Raw genomic sequence first — 27,872 nt, 5'->3', positions numbered from 1 at the left:
AAATGGGTCTTCCATAAATGGTAAGCTTGCATATAATATGGTGACGTAACGGTACATCCTTGAACTAACATAGGAAATCGATCTTATCAGGGTGAAAACATCTCAAACTATTCGCTCAGCTTTGCCACGGGAACCGCCCCCTTTACTTTTAGCTACACAATAGCCTCATCGAAGTTTGTTCACACATGTCATATTTGTCAGGGCAAACACAGGCTGTCTAAGAATTATACTTTTTTTTTAAAACTCGGATTCGGCAAATTTGGAAGTAAGCTATGCCTCTACGGGTTGTCGTGCAAGGTCCTGGACCTTGGGGATTCCGTCTAGTTGGTGGGAAGGATTTTGAACAACCCTTGACTATCTCGCGGGTAAGTGTCGTTTCAGAGAGTCTGTCACTTTTTATACTCTATTTTCTTTACAATGTAACCGCATCTGGCCCTGTCCGGTGGCGGAACTTTCACTTGCTGACTCGGAACACAGCTTTTCCGCGAGGCACGAGGGGAAGCGCTCTTTCTCGCTGCTGTAAAGATTATTTTCATTACATCACCAATAATCTATTGCCATTTGAGGGTCAGGAGAAAGTGACTTATCGGGTCATAATGCCAGATGGCCATTCAATAAAACTTAATTGACTCTAAACGGCCTTTTCGGAGAAACCAGCTTCACCGTGTTGTGTTGTGCCAAAGTGTGCTACCATGTGCTACTGTTAAGTTCGTCCACGAATTGGCCTAGTCTAGTTCTAGATGACAATCTTCCATTGTTTGACCAATACATCCATCCAAGTCTGTATAGGTCTATGCATTGTTGTTTAGTTTATCTAGAGGGCATTAGCAACCAATTTATATAGTGTTGTTTTCTCAGACATTTCCTACAGTACAGCACATTTTGTGGGTAAGCAAGATCACATCCCGTGAGACAGTGTTTCACCTATATCCTCTTCGGTGGGGCACGGAACTTCACTCTTGTCTTCGACAACCTAACATTTGCCCACAATGTTTAGCCCTCCCAACGTTTTCTCAGAAGTACATATTGAAGAAAAACTGGCCAGGTGTATCGAGGATTTCAGTGCAACGTATGATGAACCTTTTGAAGTGTTGTAGATGTAACTGAATGAATGACTGCTATGCAACTTTATTGTTAAGTGTGTTTTGAAACCGATTCTTGTTATTTGTTAAATTTCTCACCATCATACTTTTCTAGTGTTACTAATCCTGTCTGTCAACTGAGACTACACCCATATTCACCACATAACAACCTGCCATGGGACACTCAAGAGTTTAGCCAAAGGATCCTTGTCCTCCTGAAATGTCATACAAGAATCCCAGATTCCTCGGTCCCAAATGTGATAAGGAAGTTGAGTATGTTGACGTACTGAATATTTCAGATCACTCCTGGCAGTAAGGCTGCCCAGGCCAGTCTGAGTGTCGGGGATCAGATCCTGGCCATCGATGGAGAGCCCACTGAGAGCATGACTCACCTGCAGGCACAGAACAAGATCAAGGGCTGCTTAGAGGAAATGATCCTCTCCGTCGACAGGTAGGGAGTTGCAGTTTTCCATAGACCCGGATGGGTTCAAAAAGCACGGAATCATGGAACAATTCAGCAAATGTGCACAGAAGTACAGTATCTCTGACACCTGATGTGGTTATATGTAAGAGATACTAAATTGTATGGTTCAAATGGTGAGAGAGGGGGGGGGCAGGCAGGGACCTTAGATTTGTTTATGTCTGAGGTTAAACGCCCTAGCCAGTAGAAATGCACTTTTTTTGAGCTGAAAGACTATGGCCAGAGCTTACCCATGATGTTGCGCAACAATTTAAGTCATTGTTTTAGTCAAAGTAGGACATATTTGGGCTTGAAGTGGTACACCCGAACGGCCCACTTCGTGTAAATCCATGTGGATGTGTTGTCTCTTCCTGTGATATGACATGCACATTCTTTTCAGCCTACGTTTTGTTTCAGGGCTGGGTTTTATTTGAATGTTACCACAGCGTGGCTTTGTTTATTAATCAGAAACAGCTGAAAAGTTATTCCTCTTTGTGACAGAGATGAGCCAAACTGCCTTGTGTCCACTTGGCCGCCTGAGCCATGGAGCAAATTAAAATAGGGGGTGCAAACTTAGATTTTTGCACCCAAGCTTTTTTTTTCCTCCTGAAAATCACCACAATCCATGGGTTAATTTGTCGATATTCACTTAATATAGCTAGTCGGTGTTTAATTTTTTTTTTTTTTTAAAAAAAATATTTTTTTTTACAAATGTAAGTGTCTGTGTGTATATACACTACCGTTCAAAAGTTTAGGGTCACTTAGAAACGTCCTTGTTTTTGAAAGAACAGGAATAAAAATATTGTAGATATTGTTAACTTAATGTTGTTAATGACTATTGTAGCTGGAACTGCAGATTTTTAATGGAATATCTACATAGGTGTACAGAGGCCCATTATCAGTAACCATCACTTCTGTATTCCAATGGCACGTTGTGTTAGCTAATCCAAGTTTATCATCTTAAAAGGCTAATTGATCTTTAGAAAATCTTTTGCAATTGTTAGCACAGCTGAAATCTGGAGCATCGGCATTTTGTGGGTTCGTTTACAGGCTCAAAAGGCTAGAAACAAATACTTTTCTTCTGGTGCTCGTCAGTCTATTCTTGTTCTGAGAAATGAAGGATATTCCATGCGAGAAATTGCCAAGAAACTGAATATCTCGTACAACGCTGTGTACTACTGTCTTCACAGAACAGTGCAAACAGACTCTAACCAGAATAGAAAGAGTGGGAGGCCCCGGTGCACAACTGAGCAAGAGGACAAGTACATTAGTGTTTAGTTTGAGAAACAGACACCACAAGTCCTCAACTGACAGCTTCATTAAATAGTACCCGCAAAACACTAGTCTCAATGTCAACAGTGAAGAGGTGACTCCGGGATGCTGGCCTTCTAGGCAGAGTTGCAAAGAAAAAGCCATCAGTCTGGCCACTAAAAATATAAGATTAAGATGGGCCAAAGAACAGACACTGGACAATGGAATATCGGAAAAGGTGTTGGACAGACTAAGTTTGAGGTGTTCGGATCACAAAGAACATTTGTGAGACACAGAAAAAATTAAAAGATGCTGGAGGAGTGCTTGACGCTATCTGTCAAGCATTGTGGAGGCAATGTTATGGTCTGGGGGTGCTTTGGCAATGGTAAAGTGTGAGGTTTGTACAGTGTAAAGGGGACCTTGAAGATGGAAGGCTCTCACTCCTTTTTGCAACGCCATGCCATACCCTGTGGACGGAGCTGAATTGCAGCCAATTTCCTCCTACAACAGGACAATGACCCAAAGCACAGCTAAAAACTATGCAATAACTATTTAGGGAAGAATCAGTCAGCTGGTGTTCTGTCTATAATGGAGTGGCCTGCACAGTCACCGGATCTCAACCCTATTGGGCTGTTGTGGGAGCAGCATGACCGTATGGTACGTAAGAAGTGCCCATCAAGCCAATCCAACTTTTGGGAGGTGTTTCAGGAAGCATGGGGTTAAATCTCTTCAGATTACCTCAACTAATTGACAACTAGAATGCCAGAGGTCTGGAAGGCTGTAATTGCTGCAAATGGAGGATTCTTTGACAAAAGCAAAGTTTGAAGGAAACTTATTTTTTCAATTAAAAATCATTATTTATAACCTTGTCAATGTCTTGACTATATTTCCTATTCATTTTACAACTCATTTCATGCATGTTTTCATATAAATGTCCTTGTTTTCCAAGTGACCCCAAACCTTTGTGTGTACAGTGCATTTGGAAAGTATTCACACCCATTGACTTTTTCAAAATGTTGTTACGTTACCCAATAAGGGCCTTGGTCAGAGAGGTAACCAAGAACCCGCTAGTCACTCTGACAGAGCTCCAGTGTTTCTCTGTGGAGATGGTTGTCCTTCTGGAAGGTTCTCCCATCTCTGCAGCAATCACCAATCAGGACTTTATGGTAGAGTGGCCTGACTGAAGCCGCTCCTCAGTAAAAAAAAAAAAGCACATGACAACACGCTTGCAGTTTGCCAAAGGGCACCTGAAGGAAGGACTCTGACCATGAGAAACAAGATTCTCGAGTCTGACGAAACCAAGATCACTGTACATAACTGGGAAAATCGTAATTTTCTATTGTGTTATTGACTGTATGTTTATGTGTAACTGTTTTTGTCGCACTGCTTTGCCTTATCTTGGCCAGGTCACAATTGTAAATGAGAACTTGTTCTCAACTGGCCTACTTGGTTAAATAAAGGATAATTAAAAAAACATTTTTTTTTTACTCTTTGCCCTGAATGCCAAGCATCACGTCTGGAAGAAACCTGGCACCATCCCTACGGTGAAGCATGATGGTGGAAGCATCATGCTGTGGGGATGTTTTTCAGCGGCGGGGACTGGGAGACTAGTCAGGATCGAGGTGAGATGAACGGAGTAAAGTAGAGCGAGATCCTTGATGAAAACCTGCTCCAGAGTGAAGGTTCACCTTCCAACAGGATTATGACCCTCAATGCTTTTGCTATCGCCAAGACAATGCAGGAGTAGCTTCAAGACAAGTCTCTGAATGTCCTTGAGTGGCCCAGCCAGAGCCCGGACTCGATCAAACTCGATCAAACATCTCTGAGGAGACCTGAAAATAGCTGTGCAGCGACACACCCCATCCAACCTGACCGAGCATGAGAGGATCTGCAGAGGAGAATGGGAGAAACTCCCCAAATACAGGAGTGCCAAGCTTGTAGTGTCATACCCAAGAAGACTTGAGGCTGTAATCACTGCCAAACGTGCTTCAACAAAGTACTGAGTAAAGGGTCTGAATACTTATGTAAATGTGATATTTCAGTTATTTTTAATAGTTGCAATCATTTCTAAAAACCTGTTTTTGCTTTTTCATTATGAGGTATAGCGTGTAGATTGAGTATAACATCATTTGATTAATTTTGGAATAAGTTTGTAATAATGTGGGAAAAGTCAAGGGGTCTGAATACTTTCCGAATGCGCTGTATAGTTAGTTACATGTCAATTGCGGCGTGCACGATCATGAGCAAAGTCATTTCTAGCCTGTCAATTCACTTCCCTGTGAGAACCATGAGCACGGGCTGACTTGACTTTCCTACCAATGGCCAAAGCCTGCCAGCAGCCTGCTTACCAATGGTTGCAAAGTCAGAGGCCAGGACATTCGTTGGAGGTGGAACCTAAACGTGCATCTCTAGGACAGGAAATTACATCAATATAGGGTTAGCAACTTCCTCTGGGGGGCTTTTAAATGTTGATGTACCAACTTGGGCAGGACACTTTATGTGAGTGGTGCTTTCCTTAAAGGGGAAATCTGTGTTTTCTACATACTTTTAAAGTTAATGATATATAGCTATTGATTCTTGAAGAATATAGATCTGTCTAACCACCCCAGAACACACAATAGAAGCTTGTTTTAAGACTAGCTACATTTCTCCAACCCGTCCTTTTAGATTTTTACCAAAATGGTGGTGGGGTGTCACTTTGTTTTGAACTGCAGATTACCCCTGTAGAATATGTTCTTTTAGAAATGGTTGTTGTCCCATCAACAGGATCGAGGCCTGCTCTGTACACATTTGTATTCTCTTTTGGATATCTTTCATGTTTTATTGTATGTCTGAATAAAAAAAATGTATTGCAAGTTTGTGTATAGTCTGACTTTTTAATTTTTTATTTTTTTTAGATCAGAAACTAAAATCTGGTCACCGCTCTCTTCTGAGGATGGAAAGACCAACCCGTACAAGATGAATCTCGCATCTGAGCCGCAGGTGTGTCTGTCTTTTATATCCTACTTCACTCAGACCAAAGATATTAGGCATTCATAAGGTGACTTAGAGGTGACTTAGAGGTATGTCCCTGCTCTGTCATGGCAGTGGAAAATCCCTTACTCACAGATAGGAAATGGTCCAGTATCTGCAATCTTTCACATCCCCACTGCACAAACAAAGGCTTGGGGTTTTTATACTGCAAACGATGAGGTCATTGTTTACTTCCCAACAGGCGATCTCCTAGGAGACCATGGTTTTATCAGCCAAGCTCTGACGTAAGACTCAGTTCCTGCCTAGTGGATGGGAAATTGAGGCCAAAGTGTGAATTATTGTAGGAAACGTGTGATTTGTCAGTCCTCCACAGCTTTCAGGGATGTGTCACAAACACAGTGCATTTTGGTCGCAGAATACATAGAAAATATGTTTTGCGCATTTGTTTAAATTCACTTGAGCTTTTAATGCTTTGCATGTCACTGTATTTTGTCTTAGTCGGCCCTGTGTTTACCTGTTACCATGAAGGAAGTACCGAAATATACTTTTGACTATGCTGTTCTTTACCTTTTAATATCCACATATTAGTCAAGTAACTGTCATACTGTTTCTATCAAGGCATGTGTGAGATGGCATTGACCAGTATTTATATTTGTAGTATAACTGATTTTTGTCTAGTACTCATTACTTTCTTTATCCCTGGCTACACCCAACTTGCAGGAGGTGAAACCCATAGGTTCCGCCCACAACAGGAGCGCCCTGCCATTCGCCGGGTTTGGCCCCAAGGTGGTAACCAATCAGTACAACAACCCTGCCGGTCTCTACTCCTCCGAGAACATCAAGGACTTTAACACGGCCGTGGATGACGTGAAAACAATTGCCACTGCCGCTAACGAGCCCAGCAACATGTAAGGATCTATCCCAGCTGGTTGCAATAATGTCATTGCGTCGAGTTTTACTCGCTGGGTATCATTCTTCAATTTACGATGTCTTACTAGAGCAGAATGCACTGCATTTTCACTTGTTAGATGTTTACAGTATGTGTTTGTTACAAGTCAAACTCGAACTCAGCTCTGGCCCAAGGAAACATAGCAATGTTTTGAGGCCTTATCGTTTGTGCTCGATTTGACCACGCCTTTGTACTATACAACTCATTGTATGTCAACTGGTATTGATTTGATAAGTGTTCATTTGTTTTGCAGCCCAACAGTGGCAGACTCTGAGGTCTACAAAATGCTGCAGGAAAACCAAGAGGCTGATGAGCCTCCTCGACAGTCCGCTTCATTCAAGGTGCTGCAGGAGATTCTGGAGTCAGGTATTTATTCACACATGTATGCAGTTGATATTCATGTAGTGTTTAAAGCCCTGAAGCTAAGCAGTTACTGGATGGGAGACCAGATGCTGCTGGAAGTGGTGTTGGAGGGCCAGAAGGAGGCACTCTTTCCTCTGGTCTAAAAGAAAATATCCCAATGCCCCAGGGCAGTGATTGGATGGGACGTTAAACGGGTGTCCTGACTTTCTGAGGTCATTAAAGATCCCATGGCACTTATCGTAAGAGTAAGGGGTGATAACCCCGGTGTCCTGGCTAAATTCCCAATCTGGCCCTCAAACCATAAATTGTCACCTAATAATCCCCAGTTTACAATTGGCTCTTTAATCCCCCTCCTCTCCCCTGTAAGTATTCCCCAGGTCGTTGCTGCAAATGAGAACGTGTTCTCAGTCAACTTACCTGGTAAAATAACGGATAAATAAAATAAAATAAGCAATGTGGCATTTACTTCAACATGGGTTTGCAATGCAACCATTTTTGGGTTGCATCACACGGATTGCGTATCCAGTTGGGTTGGATTATAAAGCTGCGTAAATTGCCACCATTGCAATGATGTTGCAGAATTTAGAGGCTGAGAAATGAGTGCCTGTTTCGACACTAGCGCTTATGTTTCGCATTGTCGAACTGGGTTATAACTTTGTCATGTTTTGGAGTTTTAACATGATGTAATTGGCAATTGTTTTTTAATAGATTTGGTTCAGCTAAGTAGTGTTTTAAACGGTAATTTTGTTTCTATAGTTGGTAACAGACTGGTGAACACAATGTATTGTATCTCTGTGTGACACGAAGAGCCTTTGCTATATTTTACAAGGTTTTCCAAATATTTAATGGCAATTGGTAAGTGGCTTAACAAACCACGATGGCATGTCTCCTCTTGATTGCAGATCCTGATAAGCCCTCTGGGTTTAGGAGTGTGAAGGCCCCCGCCGCAAAAATGGTCTCAACAGTGGGAAATGCAAACAAGTTACCAATCTGTGACAAATGTGGATCAGGGATTGTGTAAGTACAGCGTATGATTATTTAAACAGTTGAGGTCATGGTAATATTGTGAGCTTTGCGTTTTTCCTCACGGTGATTTGACGAGGAGATCCACGCCTACTCTGAGACGATTTATGAATACAGGCCCAGTCTCATAGGCTACGTTAACACAGGCAGACCAATTCCGATGGCATATTTGATACCTATAGTATTTTGTTTCCAGAATGTGTAAACAGCCAAAAACACATGGAATCTGATCTTTTGAGTTCTGATGTATTCCACATTTATGTGGTTCTCAATCCTGATACAGTTACGATATGCGACCTCAATCTGGATGAGCAGATCAGATTTTCTTTTGCTCTGAAGTGTTGTTTTGCACATGACCTGCCATTAACATCAAATCAAATTTATTTGTCACATACACACGATTAGCAGATGTTGACGCGAGTGTAGCGAAATGCTTGTGCTTCTAGTTCCGACAATGCAGTAATAACCAAAGAGTAATCTAACCTAACAATTCCAAAACTACTACCTTATACACACAAGTGTAAAGGGATAAAGAATATATACATAAAGATATATGAATGAGGGATGGTACAGAACGGCATAGGCAAGATGCAGTAGATGGTATCGAGTACAGTATATACATATGAGATGAGTAATGTAGGGTATGTAAACAAAGTGGCATAGTTTAAAGTGGCTAGTGATACATGTATTACATAAAGATGCAGTAGATTATATAGAGTACAGTATCTACATATGAGATGAGTAATGTAGGGTATTATTATTATAATAATAATATGACAAGCATCCAAAAATTAAAAGGTGGCTGAAATCTGGATGCCTCTTCAATAGCCAAACAATCTTACCTTCTGCGCATGTATGGGATTCTCTACTTCACGCACACATGTATTTACCTCGCTGCTGCTCCCTGCACTGCCGCTTCCCCCTCCCCAATGATCAGATGTCTTTGTCTGCTAACTTCGATGTGTTGTGCGAACAGCATGATCGACGTGTTGTTTGACAAACGTTGTCCATTGGGGGGCAGCAGTCGCACAGCCTCTGACAACATTTAAAGGATCAGTGACTGGAAATTAGCATTGCATCTGTGTGCTATTTCAGAGGCTACATCGGTGTAAATGCTGCAATCTGATATGGTTCACGTGTAGGATTGCAAAGGGAGGTTATATTACTGGAAACCTTTTTTTGGGGGTGTCTAGTGGCCTTTTTGGGTGCTTCAGATTGTCAGTTGTCTGTAATTTATGGAACGCTGTTTTGGTCTTGTGCATCTTTTTTTGACACGCAGTCAAATAAGACTTTGACGTGTGAGATAAGCCTTTAATTTGACAAGTCAAATAACACAATTCCATTGTAGAATGTTGTGTGCGCTGAATTTGCACGTGTAAGCCAAGTGCCACCATTACGATCGCTGTCAAAGCTGTACAATACCGCGTTGGTATTAAGTCCTTATTTGTTCGACCGAATGTGAAAAAGTCTGTGTGAGCCTTTGAAATTGGATCAGGATCAAAAAATGTGTGCAAATTAATTTTGATAACTAGCTAGGTTTAGCTTGGGACCTAGCTAGCGCTAACGCGACCAGCCTGAAAACGATGAACAGTAGAAAATGCAATATTTTCAATATTCTTAGCAATGATTTAGGAATCAATGCGAGTATGTATTAGCTAGGTAGCCACTTGTTCTCCTATTGAAATAACTAGCTAGCCTGCTGCTTAACCCTGTTGTCCAAAGCTAACGTTATAAGCAGCCAGCTAGCTCCATCTGACTAGTATGTCTTGACCGGGTTATATGTTGTGATGCTAGCCAAAATAAGGATTAGCCACCATAGTGGAATTTGCGGTTCGCCTTTAAAATAAGTCTCTCTTTGAAAGGGATGCGGAAGGTTTTAATTGGTGAAATCATGTCATATTTATACTTGATGTTAAACATGCTTGGAATGTGGAGCAATTAAATTGGGTATCGGTCTACTCGGTGACACCCAGAGAACACAACTGTTAAGAGTTTACGGAAATATAAGCGTTGTAGCTCTTATTGTGGGACTTTGACTGTGGGAAATCACCTATCCAGTCAGCCTATTGTGCGTATTGACGTTCATATTGCACTGTACAGCCTTACCCCGTTTCATTGATTCCCAATCGTTAGGCATCAGCCTACTCAGTACCCAAGTGCTTTCCCCCCCCCCCAAAAAACTCAAGAGTTATCAGGCTCCAAAACATCCACGTTGTATTGTTTAAAAATCCCAACGATAAAGCCTTGTGTTCCTGTTATTTTTTAATATTTTTTTTCAATAGTCTCAGACTGTTGTTGGCAGGTGCAGCCATTTCAGGTACAAACTCCGCCTTCCCGGTTGGCCTGGAGAGGAAATCAAGTGCACTATGCTACCGCTGGCCAATCAGATTGCTCAGATGACCGAATCTGCAGTAACGTTGCAGGCATAAAAGAAAGCTAAACTCTGTTTTTATGAGTGAGTTCATGTTTATGTTCTTACTCAGCACTGTCAACACTTTGTATTCAACACCTTTTATAAGCCATAAAATGTGCGTTCTTCCTATTTTCACTCAGTGCTACGACAAGAAGTGCAGCAGTAATGAATGGAAAGGAAAGTGTATCTATAGGCGGTGTAGTTACTATTAGCGGCTTGGGTCTTTTTTTAAATATCAAGGAATATTTCACTTTCTCTGTTCATAGGACTAACAGCATGAAATTGTGCATGAGGCAGAAATAATGCGGCGCGACTCAAGTTTCCACATCAGCTGGAAGACTGTGTCCGTTTTTTGGTCAGTGTCAGTGGAGGAAAGGGAGAGCGGAGGGATGTTGAGAGACGGACCCTCCGTCTGCTGCTCTCTCCCTCCGCTGAGACTGACCATCAGATGCAGGCACCGTCAGCCCAGTAAAATAAAAACCAAATGATTTAAATGTATGCTCACTCAGCTGTGCCTCACAAGTAATACAACAATGGATCTATTACCGGTGTGATTATATAGCCTACCTCAAATTTGGATGCATTGGCAGGTAAATTCATGCAAAGTCAGTATAATGTATTAGGCCTATAGCTTACTGCACAAACCTCATTGCTACAGTACTGTTTTTCATTGGTTAATGTTGCATAGACTTTAAAAAATTTAAAGTCATATTAATAAAAAAATCAGAGCGGTAGATCTCGGCATTTTGACCTAGAAAAGGTTGGTGACCGCTGATCTAATACATCCAGTGTGATTTTCAGCAGATTTGTCAAATTAACAAATAGTATTTTTGTTGAGTTTAAGGACATTCCAACCTTGTGATCTAATTCCATTATGGCATGATTCCACTATTTGTATTATTTGCATGACTTTCATTGAGACTTTTTTTATTTTGAATGCAAAGCGCAAATTCCACTATTGTGACTCATCTTTATTGTGGCAAGCTTCACATAGGTGGGTACGACCACCTTTAATCAAACAAAACTGTCTTGTAAATTAGGGGTGTTTTAGGTGACAATTAGCTAGTTAACTATAGCTACTGAAACAACAGCTTGTTCTTCCCCAAAAACATAGCAAAATGACATTGTTTGCATCCATCAGCTGGCTAGCTTTTTTACGACCAGCACGGTTTCTAAAGCTTGGGGAAGTTGTCTGCGTTCGTGCGGTACAGGCACCTTCACCAGCATCATAGCATGCGTATCATTGTGACATATGACCGACGAGTGATGAGTGTAATAACTGTCATATTAATGAACTGTTAAATTATTGGGATGTGTAGTAATATTCGCGTTCTGATTGGTCAGAAAGCTTATTTGACACATCAGATATCTGACGTATATTTTTTGACATGCAAAGACCCAAACGGTGTTCCATAGTAATTATCTCTGGCCCTCCGTGTGGCCTTATCACATGTCAAATTGAATGACAAAGCTGTAAAACATTAGCCTAAATATAAACAAACTTAGTGAGTACCATTTGTTTAATATGAGGGTTTCAGCATGAAATATAATTTGTTTTTTTTACACTTAATTTATTTTACTGTCTTGAATTAGCTTTTTTCATTATTTAGGCTATTTTCTCTTGAACCAAATGGTCTATCCACTGGGAACTAATTGGCTACATTGACATGGATATAAACAAGGAATACTATATGTGAATACATTTTTTTGAAGTTATTTAAGTATAAATTACCAATGTTACTATAGATTCATGTTTTACCTGTTAATCAATTTAACTTTAGTAAATTAGCGGTACCTTTGCAACCCTAGTCGCATGAGCAACAGTGTGGACAGTCAGGAAAGAAGATTGTACATAAACATTCTGCATTGGGTTCCTAGGATGGCTGTGTAAATGCAGCCTCAGTTGCTACACTAAGATCAAATACTGTATTTGACTAATTTCCTTATTTGTCATAAGTTTTTTTTTTTAATGGAATGTCACAGGAAAAGTGTTTTGTGTCACATGTCAATTAAGTTGGCTGATCTACAGCCATGATGTAAGCATGCCGCCGACAGCTGTGTACTTCAGGGGTCCTTAGCTCGTGGTAATAAAGTGTTAAGACTTAAAGGGCAATTCCGCCACGTTTCAACCTCCTATTCATTATCTACAGCACCAAACCAGTGTCTGTATATGTGAAAACAGTGCCCCCCCCCCCTATTATCTGTGGTTGAAAAGATAAGGTCCTGAAAAAGGCTTCTATGTGAAATCACAGGGTAGGATTAAAAGCAAGAAAATCTGCAACGAGTTTCTAGCAAGAGATGGAGTGTTTTCTGTCACTGCAAATCTGTGTCTGAAAATCACTGTTTTTTTTATATTGGGCATTCTAAGACTTTGCTACATGGGGTATTATGCTGCCTGCTCATAATGCTTTATGAATGTTAGATGCTAAGAGGTGCTCATAAATATCTACGTAATGCATTATAGCTGGGCAAAATAATGCATTCTGAAGAGGGTTTTCATAGGAAGTTTTTACAGATTTTTGATTTATTCAACCTAACCATTTTAGTTTGATTTCTTCTTTCCCAAACTCAGAGGGATGGTTGTCAAGTTGCGGGACAAGTTTCGTCACCCCGAGTGCTACACCTGCTCCAATTGTGACGTCAACCTGAAACAGAAGGGACATTTCTTCGTGGAGGACCAGATCTACTGCGAGAAACACGCACGCGAGCGAGTGACTCCACCCGAAGGCTATGACGTGGTCACGGTCTTCCCCAAGTAGAGCCGTCTCGTTGGAACACTGCACATGACCACATTAGTGTCTCCAAGACTCCGTGAGAACCATCCCCAAGACGTTCCAGCGTTTTTAAAGATGTCACATTCTAGACTGTAAAATGGTATATTGTTTTATGCCTGAATAATGTTACTACCAGGCACGACATGTTACTCTTCAGTCAAGGTTTGCTATTCGTCAGATGATAATAATTTGCACATTATGCGTATACGTTTAGGAACCGAAGAAGGCTATGAATTGTTTGCTTACATGGTGTAGTCTGGTTGAACCCAATCTCTAAGAGGAATCCAAAACATTTGTATTTTTAATCAGTAGACTAATATTTTGGGTTTCTGTTTTTACCATAAATCTTTGACAAACATGCTGTGACCACGGACAGTCAAGGGACAGGCAGTAGCTACTTTACTTGGGTATGACTTTATCACGGTGGTTAGATCCAGGCTTCTGGTGGCCCTGCTTCTGGGTGGATAAACAAAAACTCCTCCAAAATGATTGCTGAGCTCCATCTATTCGTCGTGAAAATGCTGTATTGGTGTTCCAAATTACTCTTGTCAATATAATTATTATGACTTAATAAATGTTTTCTCAAACCGTGTTTCTTTGTTTAACTTGATAAACTGTCTGCATAGAGGTTGAGTTTTAAGGGTGATTAAAGTTCTTCTCGGCTGTCTTTTTCAGTATTGGTAAAAGTGAGCTCAGCATTGTTTCAACAAGCAACGGAGCAACATGTCTTGCTGTAGCCTCTTCAGGCACCCAAAGAGCAAAAACACCATTGAGGACGGAGACAAGACGATGAATTGGATGGCCAAAAAGTGGTGGCGTAAGAGTCTGATTGAGGAGAAGTTGAGGGCCTGTGGAGACCAAGAGAGTCTTCTTGTCTTGGAGCACCAGGGGTTGGCACTGTGAGCAGGGTGGAGAGGAGACACTCAGAGCCCCTCCAGGACCTCTAGGCCAGGGAGCTCATAAGAGGCGTTTAGAATGAGATTGCGCTTCTCCTGGATGGATGGCTGGAAGGCATCCCACCCCTGGGGCTTCCTGACTTTTGGACCCAGCAGGGGATGGCACTGCCCTGGTAAGTAGGCCCATACATGCTTCAAATGTCAGTTTTGTTTTAACGCCCGTTAAGTGCTGTACAGTAATTGACCCGTGCGTCCCTGTCACTGATGGTCAAATGCCGTGTCTACTTCATGTTATTCTGGTTTGGGGCACCACCTGCTGTTTTGCATGGTCACCAGCAGAGTGGAGAGCTGGATGCTAATGGTGACCCTGCTGCTCTAAGTCTTTAATCTATGCTCTCGCCGAGTAGTCTTTCTAGTTTCAAGCATTACCACCTTTCATGAGACCAGCTATTATGTTTGATGTTATACAGTATTACAAATGACTAGTGACACCCTGCCCTACAGGCGATAAAACATTGGATCTGATTAATTAGATCCAATACAATTTTGTTTTGTTGTATGTATTCCTCAGTCTTCAACTCAATAACCCCCCCCCCCACAAAGAACACATTCATGCTACTAATCAGCTAAACATCCCATGTATTTGAATTATTTTGGTTATTGTACTCGCTGTCAATTTGCCTAAAATGTCACCATATGAGTGAATGTGCACAGACATCATTTGTTTGCAAATAAAATTAGGGTCATGTAAATAATTGTAAGGCTACTCGAGGGTCCACCTTGTGTGACCATAAGTATGTGTGAGTGGGCACAGTAAAATCATTTGGTTGCAGTTACTGCCTCCCTTACATTTATAGAAGACCCTCTTTCACCATAGAAGTGTAGTTACTATTGTGATGCATAGCCTAATTGCCATGGTAATTTTGAATGTTTAGTCAGTTAGCATTATGGGTAATGTAGAGGTTCTACAGTTTCCAAATTGTCCTAGAAATGCATAGGCCTACATCATGTGCATTTTGACAGAACGGTATCTCAGGGAATACTGAAACATTCCCAATACAAAAATACAGCGGAATATAAAGTGGCCAATGGCACGACATGCTTATTTTGAGTTTAAATTAAGAAAATCTGAACATTGTAGGAGATTTCCCCCACAGTTTAGTGGTTTACGGTAAACAGCACTTTACAGGCGGAAAATCATTGGAAATTAGTCATTTGATTAAATGCCATTCCCACTTCCTGCAAATCAAAAATGTGTATCTGTTTTGGTTTGTTGTTTTTATTGGGTAATATAAATTATACTCGACACAACATTTAATTTGCCTCATTCTACGTGTCATGCCATAAAGAACTCATTTGTCTTTCAGGTCTATATATTCATGGCTGTCACACTTGGATGTGTGCACCTCTGCAGATGGACTCTGCTAAAATGCGTGGAAGACAGTTTCGCCATTTTCTGTGGCTTATAGGTATTTAGTTGAGGTACATGGTACTTTTGGCATTAGCACATCAAAAAATCTATGTTTGCATGAGAGACCTTGTTCAAATGGTATTACTGTAATCTGTTCATCACACCACATGCCTTCCAATATGTTGTTGTTAGCTAGTTATTCGCATTCAGCTCAATTGCAAAGCCTTCCATCAACTACTATTAAAATGATCGTTGTAAAAAAAAATAGCCAGGCCTCTTATCCCGACTGGTTTTCAGACCTGTCAATCACCTCTCTCGGTTTCAACCAATCAGGGCGCTCAGACGCACTCCAGGGGTCCAACCCGCACTCATTAGTTAGAGCATGTTCACCTGCCGTTTCAAGAAGATGCATGTTATGTTTGAGGGACGCACAACACTTCAAGATAGAAAACAGCTTGTGGGAGTCCGTCATTACACAACTTGCATCTACTTGAGACTGCGGGTGAACACGTTCTAACTTGAGGTGTGCGGAACTAAAAGTCTATATTTCACATTCCTTATAATAATCAAACCAGACAACACGATTTTCTTGTTTAAAAAAATATTAATATATTTACAGATAGCCAGGGGCACATTCCAATACTCAGACGTAATTTACAAATGGAGCATTTGTATTTAGTTAGTCCACCAGATCAGAAGTAGTAGGGATGAAGAGGGATGTTCTCTTGACAAGTGCATGAATTTAACTGTTTTCCTGTCCTGCTAAGCATTCAAAATGTAATGAGTACTTTTGGGTGTCAGGGGAAAATGTATGGAGTAAAAAGTAAAATATTTTCCTTTATTGGAGTAAAAGTTGTCAAAAATAGAAATGCTAAAGTACAGATACCTCAAACTACTTTAGTAATACTTGTATTTTTACGTAAGTACTTTACACCACTGCGTGTGACAAAAGCATGCAGAGTCAAGGGTGCTGTATGTAGCCGCCCTGTGAGGAAGGTACACAAAGGGCACAGTATTTAGCTGCCCCATGCAGGGCCACAGGTGTGTCGAATGCCCAGTTCGACATTCATTTCATTCAATGCATTTTTGAGGACTGAGGACTGACAGTCAATCACCAGAGAAACTACAACTTAATATCCCCTACTGCAAATACAATATGTGGTGTTTTCTCTTTTTGGTCTCTGGAAATGCTGCTACAATTCTCAACTTCAGAGCATTGTGATTGTTATATTAATTAGAAACCATGCTTTGTTTTAAAGGATTTAAGGGTTAGTTTAGGAGTTGGGAGAAACAGGGCAGCTTGCCATGAGATATGCAGTTGTTATTATGGGATGCACACAATTTATCTCCAACAACTGTTTTGTAGAGCAATAGAGGTTTGTACCAAAAGTATTATTAAATATGTTTTATAACCGTCTGTGGCATTATGATGCATGTACATGACACCACAATGGAAGCAAATATTATTGTGATGGGTATTCTATCCCCATGGCAATGATGACATATATCATCACCATTATGACGTCAACGCAAGCTTGCATGCCCAAGTCGTTCACCATTATGATCCACTCACTATGCTTTTATGACGTCTAACTATGATTTGATGTCATATCAAGTTAGGCTGAACGTGAACAATACATCAACAGCTATCAGTCCTTCTGTAGCTCAGTTGGTATAGCATGGCGCTTGTAACGCCAGGGTAGTGGGTTCGATTCCCGGGATCACCCATACGTAGAATGTATGCACACATGATGACTGTAAGTCGCTTTGGATAAAAAGCGTCTGCTAAATGGCATTATTAATACTACCAATACAACGTGTTTTAAATATAAATAAACAGTGCTACTTCTGACCTCATTCTTAAGGATCTTACTAAAGTTAGGCGCTTACATGCACTACAAAAAGCACTCTGCCACGATTATTTTCTAGACTAGCCTACTCGTATCGATCAAACTATTTTACCTTTCCAAAGTGCGTGTGACTAACATGAGCAAGTACAAGAAAAGTGTACGTGCTGATCAACAAATGAAATCAACATTTAAATATTACCACGAAATATGAAATCAAGCTTTGGTTTGATTCGATGCCATTGTCTCTTTCATCGATCATTGTTGATTGTGAGATAAAATGCAAAAGGAAAAGCGTTTCATTCCTCCTTTGTAAAAACCGTTTGACTCATCCCAATATTGCTTGTCTTCTCGGTGGTTGAAATCTACCCACGTGTCTGCTGAGTTCGCGTGCCAAGAGGATGAGGTGGATGTCGAGTCCCACTCAGGGGAGATCACACTTGTTGGACTCCCAATGCAACCCTGTGATGCGGGTAAGTAGTGTTGTTGAAGGTGGTCAGGAAGTTGACCGAAGGTGTCAGCCATGTGCAAAGTCTCAGTCAGTAACCAAATGTAATTGTGCGCAAAGCGCAGCGTTTCAATCTTGGTCAGTTGGGCATCGTCCGGGAGAGCAGGAAGGACGCTTCTCAGAACATCCAATGCTGAGTTGAGGTTGTGCATGCGATGCCTTTCCCTGTCGTTTGCCTTCGTCCTACGATTTTCTCTCTGTCTGGGCAGTCTTAACCCCGTTTTTGGTTTCATTCGATTTGTGTATTTGTCCCCATGATGTGTCGTTTTTTTTCTGTAATTGCTTATGTTGATCATAGTGAATTCTTCTCCCGGCTTGACGCTGACCTCTGAAGTACTTATGTCAGCCAACGCTGCGTCTTTGGTTACGCTCCGCTCAACAGAGGTGCACAGCAACGTGGGTGACATTCTGCAAAATAAAAATTAGGAAATGGCATTGAGACGAAATCATGAAAATTAAATTTTTAACAAAATAAATGGATGTCTTCATGAACAATATCCAACATACCCTTTACCAACATACATGAAGGAAAAATGACATCACTTACCTATGACCGATGCAGCTTGGGTTGAGTGGGAAGGAGTCACGAGTCTTTTTGCTCCACTTTGTTGATGCACTGCCTGGCTGCATTAATTGGTGACAGGCGGCTAGTCTCACGTCTCTCCGGGCTCTGTAGCCTATATAAGTGCTGCGAACAATGGAGAGTTGATGCGCACCTCTGCCATTTTATGTCCCCTTTATCTTGTCTGTCTGTATGGAGTGCGCATGGATCAACAGCACCTGCCAAGTGGCCAATCAGTGTGTGGGCAGCTCTTTTTGCCCTCTCTGTGCTCTCTTCGGTCACTTATTCCACTTGTGTCTTATTATCAACCTATACCTGCACATAATTCCGTTCTATTGATCGATGTTCACGAGTTCCCCATACAGTAAAAAAACCAACATGTTTTTCTCTGTCCTGAAATTATTTATGATTATATTTATTGTGGAATGATAAAAAGCAAAATTCAAAATATAAGTGAGGAAGTGAGTTGTCAAAATATTAAAGTATTTTGCTGTCGCTATGCGAGTTCTATTGGTTGGTTAAAGTAACTAGAGTATACCTACTAATCGAAGGCCTAATTTGTTTTGCTTGGAGATTTATGAGCAATCCCGTAATAATACGTCTAAAAAGAGTTCATACAGTTATATAGCAACGTTTTCGGGTGGTTCTTAGCTCATCTAAAACCAGTGAATGATGTACGTTTCAACCCATCTACACCCAGTGAAAATTGGCAAATGGTGAAACTCACAAGTCCTTTGGCCATGATTCTTGACCTTTACATAAGTGGTAGCAAATAACAACAACACAGAAGCTCTTGTATAGATAAAACCTGGTGATAGGCATTTTTCCTCCAAATACACACAAAACCAAAGCAAAATAAGAGAATTCACTCTGAAATGCCATCGTTTTTGGTGTTTTCGTATGTGAGTTCAGATCAGAATTGTTATTCAAATGTAACCACCATCCCTTATCATTTCATTCAGTTTGGATAAATTAGACACAGATGGGGAACCTACATAGGCCTATATGGGGAATTATTAATAATGATGTGTTTCAAAGTTAATATGTAGCCTTTCTCTAATACACGAAATTACATTGAACATAATTACCCCAAAATCTCAAACATAATTAAAACTTCATTATTTGAACATTGGAGTGCTTGGAGACTCTGTAGGGGCCATGCGCCACACTATTTGGCACTTTAGTTGAACCGTGACAAATAACAACTTTCCTCTAGCAGTTAGGATTTTTTTTTTAAACAATTTGTCGGTTACCATTATTGCAAAAATCCACATCCACAAAATTCCATATGACACGGTATACAAATGATTAATGCACACATTTGCTTTATAATATTTACTTTTTGAAGGAGATTGCGCTTGAAACGGGTGTTGTGGTGCGCGACATTACGCAGGGGCCCACCTCACAAACAATTAATGAAGACGTGAAACGTTTGGTCTGTGGTGAAAAGACAAAGGGTCTAGCTCTTTGTCTAGTCCATAAAAGCTCTGCGTGTGCTCTGACGTGGGAGTGATTCTGTGCGCTATGACATCTCCAAAATAACCAGTAACACCAGGAAGTCAAGAGCGCATTACATTTTTTTAAATAAAATATTTAATTAAAACATACTTCAATTGTATCTTCTTTATCAACATATATTGTTCCACATTTTGTGAATAATGTGGAGAGAGCTTGTGGTTCGCCTGTAAAACAAACAGTAGGCCTATAGGCATTTTTTTCTTCCTATAAGTGAACAGAAAAGCACCCCTTAACCTTCTATATAAATATGTATTTTGGGAGCCCTCTGATAAGCATATGCTTTCAATAAAAATGACAAATATGCAAAGCAGATAGGAGATGTTGCCTTGCTGCTGCTATAAACGAAAAGTCCAAAGTAAACTAAATATTACCGCTTTACAAATAATGCAAAATCCATATCCATATTCCATATTCGGATACCATGGACAGATGAGTTTAAAGCTGTCAGGCTTGTCCCTTGATTTTTATCAGTGTCGTGTAGTGTCTTGCTTTTTATGCAAAGTATAGGCAAACATAGACAGCCCAGTTGCTGTGGAAATGGGAGATATCGGGAAAGAGTTGGTACGAAAGTGATTGAACAATATTTAACAATAAACTCCGCTAGCTCGAGAGCAGGTGATACCTGCCCCAGTCTCGTGATTAACACTTCCTCTACTACTTCGCTTTACAATCTGTTGTAATTATTTATTAAACGAAATCTATGTATTATTATTTTAGCAAACAGAAGTACCAGGTGGGGCTTTATTTTCGTCTTAAGCTGTTGTTTGAAGGACTTTTGGAGAGGGCAATCAAAGTCTAAAAACTCGCTGACCAGATTGTTGCCATCCATTTGTTACAAACTAGCGGCGAACCTATTGAATTTGTTCCCTCTTGTTCAGACACGAAAAAGGGCTGCATACAAAGAAAAAAGGGAAACATCTCTAAGAAAGAAAAACATCTTAAAAAAAACATTTAATTACAGCCCGGAGGCCATATGTACAGCTTTTGTGTATATTCTAATAATGTCTCTCCTTTAGAAAGTTGGTAGGTGCGCCTTTGGAGACGCGTGCGCTTTTGGAGAGGTGTGCGTATCTTGACCAGAATGACCCCTGAGCACACTTATCGCAAGAAGTAATTCGGTTTTGATGTGCTTTAGAGTTTTCTTTTCACATGCTATGTATTGTGTTCCAATACCTTAGCTTTTGATGAGAATATACACCAATTATAAAGGAATAGCAAACAGACTCGTGCTTGAACAATGCTCCTTGTGGTCTCAGGGTCCAATGAATACAGTTATTTTGTCCTCTTGTACAGGTTTGAGGCCCTGCGGGTTGAAATACAAATGGAACAGTATGGCGATTGCTGCTCGATCTCGCTCAGTACTCAAGAAAACCGCACAGGTTCGTCCATCATTATTATAATGAACTTTGTGATTTCATCAAGTGTTTTTGTCCATCGACGATGGACAAAAACATACAATTAGAATAAAACAACGATTTTGTTAGTCTCTCTGTACAACACAAGTGTTTCATTACAGTGTTTTGGATATTTTATCTGATAAACATTATTCTTACCTGTCAGTATTGGATTCCTATACTAGGTACAGTGGAATGAATCATACTCTTTGTAATAATGAGCTGTAATAATAGTCTCTATTTGATTTATGGATTATGCTTGACATGCATGAAAAAGACTGAGCTTTATGTAGGTCTACCAGTCCTTAAAAATAATCCATAATCCAACCATATATAAGGGTCGCTGTGAATAGGATTTAATAACGATGACCGTCAAATACCAACTATGTGTTGCTTCTGTAACCAAATCTGGCTAAATTAAATAACCAGAAAGTAAATGAAAATATATGTGATGTAATTAAATGTATTGTTATTTGCTAAGGATTTGGGTTGGAATCAATAGTCTGCACTTCTCTTCATCTCTAACATTAAGGCTGGGCTTGGTTTACATACATGGGAGACTATTTACTGTCAAATTGCTGTAATGGTGTTGGTAAGGCCAGTAGGTGGCATTATTGTTAATCATGGAAAACGCTGTTTCAGGCACCGCACTCGATCTCCCATGAGTGTTCAATTGGTTTGAGATCAGGTGACTGAGACGGCCATGGCACATGCTAATCTAACCATTCAGTGACCACTCGTGCCCTGTGGATGGGTTGCCTGGCTACTCAAATTCTTTGCAAACGCTAGGCCTCGCCCACGAACGTTAGTTTCTTCTCTGCAATAGACCTCGCCAGTTTGTAGTCATAAAAACCAGAAATGAGTTACCTCTGGTTCATTCAGCCATTCCTATGTGGAAAATGAAGGGGGATATAATATGATTTTGGAATAAATGCCCAAAATAAATTCTGAGGTTAACACAGGTTTAGGAGATCTTATATGTTTTATTCTATGAGATAAAATGCCAGTTAACATGACCTTTATGCAGTGGTGACCTGCCATTCAGGGCAGTTTGGCAATATATATATATATATATATATATATATATATATATATATATATATATATATATATATATATATATATATATATATATATATATATATATATATATATATATACAGTGTATGTTTTATTTTTTTGTGTGCCTGTTTTGCATGTTTATTTTGGCATTAATACATGTCACATATCAGTTTGCAAACAATGTCAAATAATAATAATTGAGTAAAGCATGTCAGCTATATCAGCTATGGTTTTTTAAAAGGCTGGTAAGGGTAAGGGCCAGGTGTATTTGTAAGGGCCATGTGTAGTGGTAAGGGCCAGGTGTAGTAGTAAGGGCCAGGTGTAGTAGTAAGGGCCAGGTGTAGTGGTAAGGGCCAGGTGTAGTGGTAAGGGCCGCTTTATGTAGACCTTAACAGTTTCTAGGCACCGTTTGCCACCGTTATAGTGCAACTACATGTACATATGACACCAGTGCCCCCGCACATTGACTCTGTACCGGTACCCCCTGTATATAGCCCCACTATTGTTATTTGACTGCTGCTTTTTATTTTTTGTTATTCTTATCTCTTACTCTTTTTTTGTAGGTATTTTATTAACACTGCATTGTTGGTTACACCTGTTGTATTCGGCGCATGTGACCAATACAAGTTGATTTGATTGATTTCATGTGTTGTTTAGTGTTGTGTTGTGTAGTGTAGTGGCTTTGCTGGCATGCATCTAAAAAATAAATAAAAAAATGCCCCCCAAGATATACATGCTAAAATCTCCACTGCCTTTATGAATTATGAAGCTCTTATGTGCTTTCTGTGATTTAAAAAAATACTAAATGCTTTAAAATTCACAAAAGGTGACGTTAGCTGATTAAGATTCTCATAGAACAAAATGTATACGATCTCCTAAGCCTGTGTTTACCACAGACCTTATTGTCTGCATTTATCCCCAAAAAACTACAAAAACTATCCATTCATTTCCCCATAGTGGAGTTAGTGCCTACAAAATACGTAATTACTATTGTTCTCTATGAGTCTGGATCTGAGTACCTCCCGAGCCTCTGCCAAGTCCCCAACAACTGGATGTTCCAGTTTTCAGGGGAAATGGAAAGACGTGTGACTTCCGCTTTTGGACATGAACAAGGCGACATTCCATCTCAACTCCTCCTTCACAGTTATTGGATTGATCGAACAGCGCAGGAGAGAACCTCCCCCAAATGTTTTGTTGTTGTGCTCTTGATGACCAGTATGTATTGGGATGTAGTTTCAGGTGTTTCTTTTAAGCCTGCTACGTTAGGTTAGTAATACATCCTGACGATTTCTAGAATGAAAAATATTCTAGCCACTCTGATTGGTCCCAGAAACCAATGGGTTGGGCCAAAGCCAGAACACATGTGGGTAAAGCAGCGGTTTGACAATTCTTCATTGGCTTTGATAGTCTGATTGGTTAGATATGATGCAATCGCTGATTGCTTTGTTTTGCGCAACACCCCGCATTTTGACATCACCACAAACGACTTCAAGGGTGGCAGTCTCAGACTGAAGTATGAAGCGAATGATCGAGCAGCAGAAGAATTCAGTTTGAGTTGTCAGCCGAGTGACCGGGGGCATAGCCATGGTAGCCAATATAATTGCCTGCCCGGCATTTTTATACATGACCCTAAGAATGACAGGATGTTAATTGCTTAGTTAAGTCAGGAACCACACCTGTGTGCTAGCACCTGCTTTCAATATACTATCTATCCCCCATTTACTCAAGTCTTTCTCAAGGGCAGTTACCTGTAATTGAAAGTAACACCAGCTGTAGTAATAGTTGATGTGCTGTGAGCATCCCCACAAAGTCAATTGGACAACTGAAAGATTCCACGCAGTCCATGATTCATTTTGGACTTTTCAGGGTGTGAACGTTTGAAAGCCCTATTCAGAAAGAGGATATTGTTGAATGTTGAATAGAAAGATTACTCACCCTTACTCTCAATTCCCTCAGGGGGAGAAAAAAAATATTGCAGACAGGGTGCAGTATAGCTGCAGTACAATGCGGCGTAAGTGCAGTAACAGTGCATTACACCTGCAGTTACTGAGTCCAAAATAACACAGTCGACTGCAGCACTTTTACTGTAGTTGAAATACTATAGCCTTTATTGTAAGGGTTGTTTTACGCACAACAATTCCCTCTCCATTGTGTTCGCTATTTGCTGTCGATGTTTGCTCTCATAGTTTATTATATAAATTGTGATATACATTATGGTCCATGGCCTTGTGTTATGATAGGCTACTGTAATGTATTGAAGGAGTCATGGGGTGGCGCGCGTGGTCTGTAGCCGCTCAAGGGCACTGTTTGCTCTCTGCTCCATCTGGTCAATGAAAACTTCTAACCTCAGTACAAATGAGTCAAAATTATAAATGCATTTCCGTTTGAGGATGTCGAAACCTGTTACATTATGCCATTATACACGACATTTGTGTGGTTCTGCAACTACGGGAACATCTTTGTCCTCAGAGTCCATTTTTAGGATTGTATTAAAAATATATGTTTATATGTTAAGTTCACACTACAATCACCTTAGATGTTTGGGGCGGCAGGTAGCCTAGTGGTTAGAGCGTTGTGCAAGTAACTGAAAGGCTGCTGGATCGAATCCCCGAGCTGACAAGGTAAAAATCTGTCCTTCTGCCCATGAACAAAGCAGTTAACACACGGTTCCCTGGTAGGCATCATTGTAAATAAGTTTTTTTTGACCTTCCTAGCTAAATAAAAATGTTATACCTCAATTTCACGTATTGTCCCAGACTTTTGAGCTTCTACTTTGTTTTTCTATGAAAAAAAAACATTAATAATTACACGTGATATAATATTATCTACTAGAGAAGAAGTCAATTAAATCAAATCTACATCAATGTTTGTTGTACATATGCCCTTTATATTGTTATTTACACAAAATGTACCTGTCCTTTGGTAGTGGTGTCATTTCCACCAATGAGGGCAAATTCCTCATTAATAAAATTTTGTCAAAAGAAAGTATATTTAGTTACCATGGAAACTTATTTTGACACAGAAGAAGATGGCTGCAGCAGGCAGTTATTCCAGATGTGATGTCCAGAATTTAAAGAAAAATCTAGGTAAATATTGCTTAACTGTGGTGTAAATGACAGAAAGTGATGGAAGTGACAAAAATCCATTATGTTATTACTTTTGACTTTTTTTTTCTTTAGGCTTATTTAATCATGTTTTAAGTCTCTTTAATCTAGAAAATTCTCATAGGTATTTATTTTTAATTTTTAGAAGATGCCACATAAAACAGCACAGATGTCACAGACATAGAAACAAAACAAAAAAATGATCCTATAATGATACCAGGAATATCTGCAAAAAGACAAGGAGAGATACTGGAAGAAAAAAAAAGAAGGAAGAAGTGAACTCTATCTCTGAGTTTACAATGTGAGAACAAAGCAAATGAAAGGAACTCTGAAGAACTTGAGAAGGATTTTATTGTTTTGAAATTCCATCATTGCAGAGTTAAAGCAACAGTATAAAAAAATGCCCAGTGCCCAAGGTCAAACAAGTGGCGTAAAAGATCCTCAGAGGCAACATCCTGAGAAAGTATGGCCTGGTCAAAGCCGCAAACAGAGAATTTGGATTTTCAACAAAACCAATTAGGGCAAATGAAAACAGGCCAACAAGTCTTCAATACTCTAGGAAAAAGCAGTGTAACATAATCAGCACAGGCACAGAAGAGAAAAAATCACTCGGTTCTATGAACGTGATGTCAACAGTAGAGCAACAACAGAGAAAAGGGACACACTAAGGAGGAGCAAGGAAAAAAATCAAAAGCATTTATTAAATGGCACAATTCAGAACCTTTGATCAGCATTTTAAGAGGGAATATTCAGAGATTTAAATGTCCTGCTATGAATTCTGCAAAATACGTCCTTTTTGGATTGTCAAGTCAACAGTCCAGGATAGGGACACATGGCTCTGCAAAACCCACGCCCAACCTCCGGTTCATGGCGGACAAACTACAGTATCAGCTGCAGCAACACCGAGAACCTTATTGAGTCTTTGCTGTAAGAACCTGAAGAAATAGTGCATGTAGACAGAGTTCTCCCTTTGCCAAGCAAAAGAACTTAAAACACTTTGATGCTGGTGAGCAGACAATGGTGGTTTGAGTGGAAAAACAAAGCTGAAGAGAGAGAGAGAGAGAAGAAGAAACAAAGAGGGAAACATGGAGTAGTTCACTGTACACTTGATAGTAAAAGAAAAGGTGTGAGGCACACTGCAGATTCTACCGGAGGACTTTTCCAAAGGATTGAAAGAGAAGTTGGAGAAACACGTGTACAACATTCAACACCAATATTACAAACTGAGAGAATTAAATGAGAATCTGTGGAAAGAGGAGATCATCGTGCATATTGACTTTGCAGAGAACTCAGTGGCGCAACTTTCACTGGGGACAAGGGGACATGTCCACCCCCCCACATTCTGAAATGGCATTTTTGTCCCCCCCAGTTTTATCCTTGGAATGTGATACAAAACGAGGCAACAGTGCTTTACGACCATGCAGACGCCTCCAAGCTGTCGGGTAGGCTGTTTGGAGTGTTTATCCGACTGGATAAAACAAATTATAATAATTATGTCCCCACCCCACTTCTAAAACCGAAGTTGCTCCCCTGATAGAACAACCTGTGTAAATACACCAGTGAAATCACTGGCAGTTCACAGGCAGTTCACTTTGGTGATTCTCACAAGCAGGTGATCTTCCACACCTGTATTGGATATAACACAAATTATACAGTTTTACTTTGCTCACTGAGCTCTTCTATGCAGATGACCCCTCTGCAAATCTGGGCTCATCTCTCAAAAACATTGGTCTACTTCCCTGAGCTCTGTACATTTGGGTACTTTTCGAATGTTACTTTGTCTTAAATTAATTAAATGTTTAACAATGGTTGTTGTTCAAAATGTTTGCATTAAAATTGCTTTCACATGTTTTTTTCCACATAGGATGTCATTTCCGCCACACCGTGGTCATTTCCACCACACTCATATTTTTTTTAGGTAAATTAGTATATTATGTATAATTTACATTGATTGAGTTGTTTTAGATAGGGAAATCATATGGTTGTTATCACAATCTCACAAAAAGGTTGGGTGGAAAGATCTTATTTTTCATGATGAATAAATGTTTTCAGTTGTCACAAAGGCAAGTGTATACATTCAGGCATTGTGTTGAATTATTAAGATCAGCGAAACGTAAAAAAAATCTATTAAAATAATATTCACTACAAGTTCATGTACAAATGTATAAGAAATTAAAATACATTAAATGTATAAGATGTATAAGAGAATGTATAAGAGAAATTCAAATGGATGTTTAGTGACATGATGTAAGTTACATTTGTCTCTGGCTTACTGAGAAAAA

At 40.0% G+C, this 27,872-nt stretch overlaps 1 protein-coding gene across 1 annotated transcript; it reads left to right on the top strand.

Moving 5' to 3' along the window:
* Window positions 1-78: 78 nt before the first annotated feature.
* On the top strand, window positions 79-13,880 carry pdlim1 (PDZ and LIM domain 1 (elfin)). Its single transcript, XM_035753939.1, has 7 exons — window positions 79-365; window positions 1,382-1,533; window positions 5,691-5,775; window positions 6,487-6,674; window positions 6,969-7,081; window positions 7,981-8,095; window positions 13,087-13,880. The coding sequence occupies exons 1-7, from the start codon at window positions 273-275 to the stop codon at window positions 13,271-13,273; spliced, it is 933 nt and encodes a 310-aa protein (XP_035609832.1). The 5' UTR covers window positions 79-272; the 3' UTR covers window positions 13,274-13,880.
* The last annotated feature ends 13,992 nt before the right edge of the window (window positions 13,881-27,872 follow it).

The sequence above is a fragment of the Oncorhynchus keta genome, chromosome 36 (assembly GCF_023373465.1).
Source record: "Oncorhynchus keta strain PuntledgeMale-10-30-2019 chromosome 36, Oket_V2, whole genome shotgun sequence".
In the NCBI taxonomy this organism is placed as follows: Eukaryota; Metazoa; Chordata; class Actinopteri; order Salmoniformes; family Salmonidae; genus Oncorhynchus; species Oncorhynchus keta.
The sequence above is the reverse complement of the archived record's forward strand: the minus strand, read 5'-3'. Positions and strand labels throughout refer to the sequence as shown.

Coding starts and splice junctions, on each gene's coding strand:
- pdlim1 (XM_035753939.1), top strand. CDS start 273: ATGCCTCTACGGGTTGTCGTGCAAGGTCCTGGACCTTGGGGATTCCGT. Junction 1,534..5,690: donor ATGATCCTCTCCGTCGACAG/GTAGGGAGTTGC, acceptor TATTTTTTTTAG/ATCAGAAACTAAAATCTGGT. Junction 8,096..13,086: donor AAATGTGGATCAGGGATTGT/GTAAGTACAGCG, acceptor TCCCAAACTCAG/AGGGATGGTTGTCAAGTTGC.